Source organism: Poeciliopsis prolifica, unplaced genomic scaffold (genome assembly GCF_027474105.1).
Source record: "Poeciliopsis prolifica strain line A6 unplaced genomic scaffold, Auburn_PproV2 SCAFFOLD019, whole genome shotgun sequence".
Classification (NCBI taxonomy): domain Eukaryota; kingdom Metazoa; phylum Chordata; class Actinopteri; order Cyprinodontiformes; family Poeciliidae; genus Poeciliopsis; species Poeciliopsis prolifica.
The window spans coordinates 7,108,208-7,118,449 of record NW_026562394.1 but is presented as its reverse complement, the minus strand read 5'-3'; the positions used below and the strand labels follow the sequence as shown (position 1 = coordinate 7,118,449).

Below are 10,242 nucleotides of genomic sequence, written 5' to 3'. Positions count from 1 at the left end.
TTTGATACATTTGGTGTTATATAATTAGGTCAGACTCCATAACGAAACAGTTTAACGTTTTTTATTTCTTCTGTTGCTGTTCGGCGTGAACAAAGGTACACACAAGAGGATGCAGACAGAGAATTAGGATAACGTGACAAGTTCAAGAACTTATCAGAAAATTGTCTATAAAACACACTTTGCTTCCTCAAAGAATTTTTTTATATATATATTTCTCAGCAGAACTGTTTTAATTCAGCCACACTGGAAGATTTAGTAGAAGGAAGCACTGTTTAAGGTCAATATTCAGCGTCTTAAATTGATTTAAGTTCAGACTTTGAATAGACCAATTCAAAACCTTCATTTTAATTTTTTTTTTACCACTGAAAGGTGATCTTTATGGCATGCTTCAGTTTATTGTTCTGCTGCACTTGATCTTTTGATTAGCAACCGCTAGCGGCTAGCCGAAGCCCCTTCTTGAGGATTTTACCCGTCAACTCCTGGTTCCATCAATCCATCTTGATGTTCACGTCAGGAAATAACAAAGCAGATCCAGATCATCACACTACCCCCACCATGTTTGACTATCAGTATATTTTTTGTGCTTTATTTATTTTTTTATTCTGTGTTAAGATGTTCATTTTCCCAAAACTTCTCTTCTGTCGTGTAAGTTGACAGAATATTTTTCCCAATATCTTGGTGATCATCACAATGTTTTTTTTGATCATGGCCTTAAAACTTGATCGTCGATTCCGCTGCTCGCCGAAAGCTTTCCTTTTGGTGAATCATGAATGTTGACCTTGAATGAGGAAAATGAGACCCACAGAACAGAATAATAGATGTCAACAGCATTTCTAACCTGATCTTTATTTTCTTGTTGGATTGGTGCATCTAAGAACAGATTTTAGTTTATTTTATTTTTGCCTCCTTTATCTTGGCAGGCTTTAAGATTTCTTGATTCTACAAGTGTGGCTGGTGAAATTAAACCCAGCTTTCCAAAAGCAAAAAAAATAAAAATAAATAAATAAAAATATTGCTTGCAGATATTTTTCTCATTTAGTAGAATGATGTAATAATAACTGAACTGCAAACCAGCTGGTGGAAAGCGGCTTTTCCCATTGGTCCTGTTTCATTTGTGCTGTTTTTTCCCTTGCAAACTAAAACAGCTTTTTTCTTAAAATTTGATTGATGACGTGTCAATAAACCTAGACACGTCTGCACGAACAGCTTGTGATTGCAGTTCATACTGCTGCTAATATGTTGGACTCATTCATACTTTCTTTTATTGACTCCTGCAAAAGCAATCACACTCTGTACTGTTTTTGGTGGAGTCCAGCTCAGATCAAAGCCCTTCTGTCATTGGTTGGCACAGAGATATATATTGATATGTCAGGATGGGCTCTGGTTGTCAGTTATAGGGGCCTTCAGAGGGAACGTCAGTGTGAACACCCCTGCTCTCAACGTAAGTACAGATACTGATTTAACAATAAACGGCTGAAATAGCTTTATCTTTTAGACAGTTTATCAATTTAAACATTTATTGGAGTATTCTGTTGTATTTAAAAAAAACATATAACATTTAATCATTGGTTTCCTACAAAGTAAGCCTCATTTATGCTTCGTGTCATGCTGTTTCATTGTATGACAAGCTTACATTAACCATTAGATTCATATAGAATATTAAACGCACAATTTTATTATAATTTTTTGAGTTCAATGAGAACAACGTGAAAACAGTATAATTTAAACCGATTGAATGTTTTATTACAGTCCTCTGCTGCTGACTCGCTGGATGAAGAAATTGTTTTAGACCGATGCAGGACGTCTGAAATGTGTGACCATCAAGAAAAAGAACTGAAGCACAGAAAGGCCAAACAAGTGATGCAGCATCGCCACCACCAAGTCCATCACCACCGTCACCACCGTCACCAGGCCGATGACAACACCAGTCAAGAGTAAGTCTGTGGCTTTTTCTCCTTGCAAACGTCTTCATTTCACTTGAACTTTTTTGGTAAAACTTTATTTGAAACGGTGTTCATAAGACTGACATAACCCTGTCATGACACCTTTTATGAGCATGAATGAGTCCCTACGAAGGTTTATGATTGTTGTCATGAAGTGTCATTCGATAAATAATTTCACTTTTAATGCAAAGTTGCAGTAAAAGTAGAATTAAAGGTCTATTAAATGTACAAACTTTACATTATTTGGTAAATAATGACACTTAACTGCAAAGTTTTCATTGACTTTTAAAGCAACTTTGCATTAAAAGTGGCATTTTTCACCAAATGAGACTTCATGACAAGAGTCATAAAAATGTCACATTACAGTAGACAGTCAGTCTTATGAATACCCCGTCAATTAATGTGTTACCAACTTTTTCATGTTTATCCCATTACAACTATAAACTTTATTGCATTTTATGTCACATTTAGAAATATAGTAATAGTGCATAGTGGGAAAAAAAGAAGAAAAAGTAGATACATATACTAAAAAAATGCATCTGGATTGAGCCCCTTTTAAACTGACACACATCAAGACAGTCCAAGAAAAATAAAACGTCCTTCAGAAGTCACCTAACTTGCAAAAATAGTCCATCACTACATGCAGCTGTTCTCCTACAAGTTCATAAAGAACAAGGAATGCGGCAAAATGGTCAGAGATAATGTTGTGTAAATTTGAAAACAAGTTAGGCGTAAAAACAGTATGTCCAAAATGAAACACAGACATGGGAGCATCTCATGCTTCTTTTGAGGAAGAACAGGAAACCAGTCAGAATTGATGGTGGAAAGACAAATTTAACTGAGAACTGGTCAGAAAACCAGTGGTGTGAAAATGCTTTTCTTCACTAGGCACAGGGAAACTGGTCAGGGTAGATGGTGGATAGAGCTAATTAAACAAAATTTGTTAGAGACTGCGAAGGAAATAAGAGTGGCACACATTCTGGTAGGTAGAGGATCCATACAGGCAGTTCTGTATTAGAGAGATTTGGGCTTCATTATTCAAATTAGAACGTAAATTAAATTGAGACTTTGTGGCAAGACTTAAAAACCGCTGTTAATACGTTCCATTGATTCTAACGGAGTTTGTGGGATTTTGCAAAGAGGAATTGACAAAATTCCCAACTCCAATTGTGCAACCACAAGAGATTTCCTACTGCAGCTCCAGTGAAAGGTGGTTTTATGAAGTATGGACTTAGAAACACATTTTTTTCTGACTACCAGCAGTAAAATCTTTCAAAAATCATGTTTTTCTTCCACTTTGCAATTATGTGCTATTACATAAAATATGCACCCCCCCAAAAAAAAAACATCTTCTTGTTAGTGCGATTCAAATATTCTAACTGTAAAATGTTTTTCTCAACAGCACTCTGTCAACAGTGGACAGCGGCGATCATCCTCCACACAACCAAAATCATGAGAAGAGTCACTCTTCACACCCTCACCAGGGTCATCATAGGCAAAAGCATCGCAATTTTTCTGTTTCAGAAACCTCCTTTGACTCCTCATCTTCAACGTCTTCCTCATCCACATCCTCCTCCTCTTCGTCCTCTTCCTCGTCATCTTCTTCCTCCTGCTCCTCTTCTTCATCTTCCTTCACATCCACAACATCTTCTTCCACCTCCAGCCTCTCTTCTGGAAACACCAGTGACTCCTCAGATACATACACTCACAGGAAGCCTCAATATTCCCAGTCTTTTACTGACATTTCTACTAAACATCGGTACTTTGAAGAAGAAGAAGACGACACCGCCCCTTTAATAATCAAAAGAGGGAGTTTGCACAGGACATCTGCCAAGCAGAAGAAAGGCATTGAGAAGTCCTCCTGCAGCTGTCCTACTAGAGCAGGATTCAAAAACCAGCAAACGAGCACAAGAGGCTTAGGAAATGATGGAAGCTTCCGCAAGGCAAAGTCAATGGAGGATCTCAAAGCACCAAAAGATAAAAGCGGAAATGGAAGCAATGAAGGAGATGAGCTGGAGAGGAGCAAAACTGAAGCTAAGAAGAATTTAATGAAAGAAAAAATGAAGTTTTCTGCCTTCCTTAATGAGATTACAAGGCAAGTGCTCAGCCCAATGAGACTTACCTCTCTTGGGGTCACAGATGCTCAAAGACCCTGGAGCCCAGGACAGGTCTCCACCAGATCCAGGGAGACAGACAGCAGCATTGACAAACCCAGGCAGCAGAGAAGTCGAGCTGCAAGTGCAGACTCAATTAGCTCAAGCAGACATTCCCGTGCTAGCAAACATTCAAAGTCTTCTCATGTGTCTCACTCTAAAGCTTCCCAGCATCCCGGTGTCTGCTCTGACAATCCGTCTCGTCATCCAAAGCACAGACGTAGAAGTTGTCGCTCAAGATCTCCAGCTCATGAGCATCAATCTCGACTGCCTTCTCGAAAGCACAACCACCGCCATCGTTCCAATCACTATAAAAATGAAGATTGCACCAGCCCAGGTCATCACCAACACGAAAGATATGGCCATACCGCTAGTCATCACCACCATCATAGACGCCACAATGCACCACATTGCCATCAGTCTGGAGACAAGAATCGTGAAGATAATTGTAGCCCAACTCGTCATCATGAAGACCATCATAGTTCAAGTCATCACTATCAGAGCCATTCAAGCTCACGGCCTACCACTCCACATCTGCATAGACGTCACAGTTCAGCCAGTGACATTAGAGATCCTCACAGTCCAACACGTCCACATCACCATAGTGAGCACAAGGATAGGCCTCATCCATGTGAAACCCACCAGCACCACCATGTGGACTTCCACAAAGAATCTAATCCGCATCATCATGGAGACCACCACAAACCAGGCCACCATCACCATGGAAGGCACCGAAGTCCTGGCCATCATCATCATCATCATCATGACGACCACCATAGCCCAGGTCACCATCACCATGACGACCACCACAGTCCTGGTCATCATCACCATGGGGACCACCATAGCCCAGGTCACCATCACCATGACGACCACCATAGCCCAGGCCACCATCACCACGGAGACCACCATAGACCAGGCCACCATCACCATGGAGACCACCATAGGCCAGGTCACCATCATCATGACGACCATCATCATGGCGACCATCATCATGGCGACCATCATCATGGTGACCACCACAGTCCTGGCCATCATCATCATGGGGATCACCAAGGCTCAAGTCACCATCACCATGACGACCACCACAGTCCAGGTCACCATCATCATGGCGACCATCATCATGGTGACCACCACAGTCCAGCCCATCGTGACCATGATGTTGACCACCACAATCTGGATCATCATCATCATGGTAGCCACCACAGTTCAGGCCATCATCATGATGTTGACCATCGTAATCACCATCAGGGCGACCACCACAGTTCAAGCCACCATCAAGATGCAGAACGCCACCACCATGGAGATGACCACAGTCCAGGCCACCAACATGACACAGAACACCACAGTCCAGCCCACCATGATCATGACGTTGACCACCACAGTACAAGCCATCATCATCATGGTGACCACCACAGTCCAGGTCATCATCACGATGTTGACCACCACAATCTGGGCCACCATTATCATGGTGGCCATCACAGTCCAAGCCATCATCATCACAAAGACCACCACAGTCCAAGCCATCATCATCATCGTCATCATCATCAAGACCACGACAGTCCAGGCCATCATCATGACACAAGGGTCCACAATTCAGACCACCATCACCATGGAGCTCACCATAGTCCAGACCATCATCATCACCCCAAACACCCTAACAGTTCTGACCACAGCCACACTCCAGGTCATCATTCTCATCATAAAATCCACCACAGTCCAGACCACCATCACAGGGACTACCCAGGTTCAGGCCAGCATCATGCAGACCACCATGGTCCAGTCCACCATGAACATGGAGACCGTCACAGTCCAAGCCATCATCACAGTGAAGGCCAGAATCATGGGGACCAGCATAATCTAGACCATTGTAATTATAGAGACCAGAACATTCCCGGTCATAATCATGAACATGACCACAGTCCAGGCCATCATCATAAAGAACACCAAAATCCAGACCTTTCAGATTTTGGGGATCAGGACTCTCCACGCTGTCTTCAGGGAGATGACCACAATCAAAGCTGTCATCATGGAGACCACCACAGCCCAAGCCATGCTTATGAAGTTCAGCACAGTGTAGGTGACCATCACGAAGATCTCCACCATTCTCACCATCATTATGAAAGTCACAGCAGTCCGGGTCATGAACAGACAGTCCACCATAGTCCAGGCAGTGTTCATTATAGTCCAGCTGGCCATCATGAAGATGACTGTCACAGTCCAAGTCCTCACCATGAAAGCTACCATACCCCAGGTCATCAACATAGAGGCCATCACAATCCAGATGTTCAGCGTCATCATGTTGAATACCACCAAACAAATCTTCTTCATGACCATCACCTTGAATCTCCAGGAGATCTTAGTCTTCACAGTGATCTCCAACACAACACTCTTGATGATCATCATACAAATTTAAAGGAGGATTCTGCTATTAGTTCACCTTCGCACAGAAAGCCAGAATGTCTGATCAGCACTGATTCCCCCAGCAACACAAATAACCCCTCTGGTTTGGATGAAGAACGGACAAGTTTCTCCAGGCCATTCCATGTTAAAGTATGACCTCACTTTTCAAGTCTAAACTTTTGCATGCAATCTATCTTTAGAGTTTGTTCACCTTTAGGGAAGAGTCACAAAAAAAAAATCAGAAGTTATGTAACAATATTTTTCTCATTTGTTTTTCTATTGATTCTGGCAACTGCGTGCACATCATGGTGGAAAGTAGATTATTTGCGGCAGAACAATAGATTAGACACTATGCACAAAAGTAAAGGAAATCAATTCACCATCCTAACTATTGGTTTTTATTCTTGTGTCCTTTTTAAACCTCTTTAGTGTTTAGACTTTAGCAGTACAGCAGTTCTTCCATTTGAATGTTTTTCAACTCACCAGCATATTTCTTTCTTTTCCCATGCAGGAAAAAACGCATGACTTTGGCAGGACCATGTGAGTTTAATGTTTTCCTTTAGGGCAGTCCTCAAGGGACAGAGTCAGCAACTTTTAGACATGTTTCATATCTTAGAGACTTGAATTAAAAGGCGAAACTTCCTCACTAGCATGCAGTTTAGCTATACTGATTTATGCTAATATTGGAGCCAGGTGTGATGAAGCAGAGACGCCTCTGAAAGTTTCAGGACTGTGGCCGTTGAGGACTGGACTTTGAGAACACCGCTTCAGGGTTTTGCTAACTGAAAAAGTTATGGATGAAGTGATGGTAGTAACTTATTTAAGGCATTTTTTATTTTTTTTTAAATTTTTGTTTGTCTAGGATACTGCAGAACCAAAATGAAGGTCTGCAGCAGAGTTTACTGAAGACAGCAGTGAGGATGGAGTGTTTGGGAGAAGAGTTTATCAGTAGCCAGAAGATCCTGGAAACTGAACTTCAGAGGACTCGCATGGAGCTCAGCAACCTCATGGGCAGGTTTAACAGGTGCCTCCAGAATGAAAAACATGTTCGGATGAACATGTTCGGATGACAGAAAGCCAAAAGTAATAAAGCAGATGGGCTATAGAATGTGTTTCCTGTTGTTTCCTGTTCCGTTTCCCACAAAACAAGAAACAAGGTTGCAATTTACAAAAGCACATAATAAATTGTACAATAAAATAGAGTCATGGACTGACAGCAAGTCCATATCAATCTGATGTGATTTTCCCAAAATGGATTCAAATCTTCAATGAATAATTTGACACATTTTTTAAACTGACTGATACAAATAATTACCACAGTTGTGAAACACTGACTGAAAAAGTGTGACTGAGAAAGTGGTGATTGTATTATGTTGCACATATATGTTGTTTACTCTGGTTCTGTCTCTTTTCTTAAGGCTCCGTGATGATTGTTCCTCCACACAACAGACCAATAGCCTCCTAGAGTTAAAGCTTCACTCAGTGGTGAGGCCTCAATTCTCCCTCAGTTAACATATTCCTAAATGTTTTGGGGCGCTGCTCTGTGAGCCAGTTCTCTTACTTACTGAAGATCTGTGTTTCCCCTGTCTTCTCCACCAGCTTCAGAATATGGAAGGAGAGCGAGAAAGGTTGAATCTGCGCATCTCAGAATTGACCGAGCAACTGAGTGACGCTCAGTATGCCAGCACCATGGAGGAAATAAAAGTGAGAGGCTGACCTTTATCATCACGTTCAAGGCAGACATGCATTTATTAATACTGGGCACAATACAATAAAATATTAATGACTTGTGATGGATTTCAGTCTTTGATTTTTGTTTAACTTTATAACAGTACCTTAACAATCCATCAGCAGATGAATGTTAGCCATGTGGTGTAATTACTTATCAAGGCACTATAGCTGATTAAGTTTCAACCACCTCTGTTCACTTTAGGCAACATCTGGGCTGCATGAAGTCAACCCACACTCTCATTCTGGTGATGCGCTCCCGCAGATGATTCCTCCAATCGCTCCCCCACCGGCTCAGTTCATGGACAGCCATAACTATGGGAAAGAAGCAACGTCTGCGCCGGAGCAGGCTTTGGGGTCGGTTCCAGAGGAGGAAGAGTCTGACTGGTCCGAGGTGGGAGAGGAGACCCCACGCCTCTTACTGACGGGATCAAACAGAGGCCAGACATGGAGGCCAGAAGAAGCAGACATGGACAAAGACAGCGAGTCGGGAAGCGAGGACCTGGTGAGAAGACACTCTCTGCGCCCCCTGCAGATACCCCATCTTCAGTTCACCATTCACAACGAGTTTGTCCCGTTGTCCCACGCCAACACTTTACCCTCCGGCTTCAAGAACCTGTCTGAGGGAATGCGTAAGGAGGAGAGTTACAGGATCACCACAAGTCCAAATGTAAAGTCTACCATCCTCATCCGGTCTGCGAGCCTGGAAGAAATACCTCTGATACGCCACGACGAAGAGCTCAGAGGAACGGAGGCCGCGCGGAGCCTTCACCATTCAGCTGACGAAGCCGTCGAGGATCTCGATAATCAGATCATTCATCACTGGCGAATGAGCAGTGATAGGGACACAGTCATCAGGAGGCTGATAAAGAGCAGAGCGCCCGAGGAAGGCGGCATCCTGGCCAGCCTGCAGTCAGCGGAACAGCTGCTCAATCACTTCATATGCGACCCGACGTCGGGTGAAGGAAGAGAGCCGGCCGGGTTTGAGATGCACGGTTGGACCGCGGGGATTCCAGAGGAGGTTCTGAAAGGGGAGCGAACTCAGCTCTGACTGTACACTGTGGGGGAACAAACAAAACAAGACACACAAAAAGCTGCTGAATACAGTAACTGTATTTATGCTTTATAATAGACTGTAAATCAGTAGGTATGTTGCCAGCTAACTTCTAATTGTATCTAATTTTCTTTTCATTGTGTTTCATGACAAGCAGTCCACTCCCTTCGTCACTAACACGTTGCTGAACTGATCACAATACTAGCTATGAAGCAGATTTTTTTTCCTCTTCTTTCATAAACATACCTTTGATATTTATTACAGTGTAGCATCATAGCTCTTTACCCAGCATCTAGAGTTGTCAATTAAATAATGTATGATCAACGGATTTGAAATGGCTAACAGTTGCAGGAGTGAGATAAAACGGTGTAAACACTGAACCACTGCGGTGCAGCTTGGATTCAGCCACCGGCTAATTACTTGCAGAATATTTTGTCGAAAAATTAAAATGTTTCAGGACGGCTTTCTAAATTTTTGTTCTCTATGCTGTATGAAACCGTACACACCATCTTGTTTGCATGTACATATATGTATGTTTGTATGTATTCATGGGATTTTGTCTTTATGTGACCTCATTATACCTTCTTGCACTGTAAACTGTGTTAATACTAGAATATCTTGTCAAAACACCCAATCACAGCACATAGGTACGACTATATTCCATCTAATAAAGCAAATAAGTTAGACTCAGTGTGTAATTTATGCATTTGCTTTATTTCTTTATGGTTATGGTTTGCAACAAAACGTTTCCAAAACATTTTCATTTCTGTATATTTACATTTAACATCAGAGTATTAGGTATTCTGTATCGGGGATGTTATGAGCCTCTTAATGCTGTGCTGAGAGTTATATTTGTCTCTCTTAACTCCTCATTAGGCATTAGAAGATAATCATTACTAATACTCTGCTACGTCACATTCCCCTGGTTATGGCAGCAGAAATATTTCATCTCTGCAAAACTTGT

General features: G+C 42.1%; 1 protein-coding gene across 1 annotated transcript; it reads left to right on the top strand.

Moving 5' to 3' along the window:
- Positions 1–1,295: 1,295 nt before the first annotated feature.
- On the top strand, positions 1,296–9,964 carry si:dkey-273o13.3 (LIM domain-containing protein A). The gene is made up of 9 exons (XM_055043392.1): positions 1,296–1,441; positions 1,750–1,934; positions 3,346–4,913; positions 5,190–6,646; positions 7,008–7,036; positions 7,359–7,520; positions 7,915–7,981; positions 8,096–8,200; positions 8,430–9,964. Exons 2-9 carry the CDS (start codon positions 1,810–1,812, stop codon positions 9,273–9,275), a joined length of 4,359 nt encoding a protein of 1,452 aa, XP_054899367.1. The 5' UTR covers positions 1,296–1,441; positions 1,750–1,809; the 3' UTR covers positions 9,276–9,964.
- The last annotated feature ends 278 nt before the right edge of the window (positions 9,965–10,242 follow it).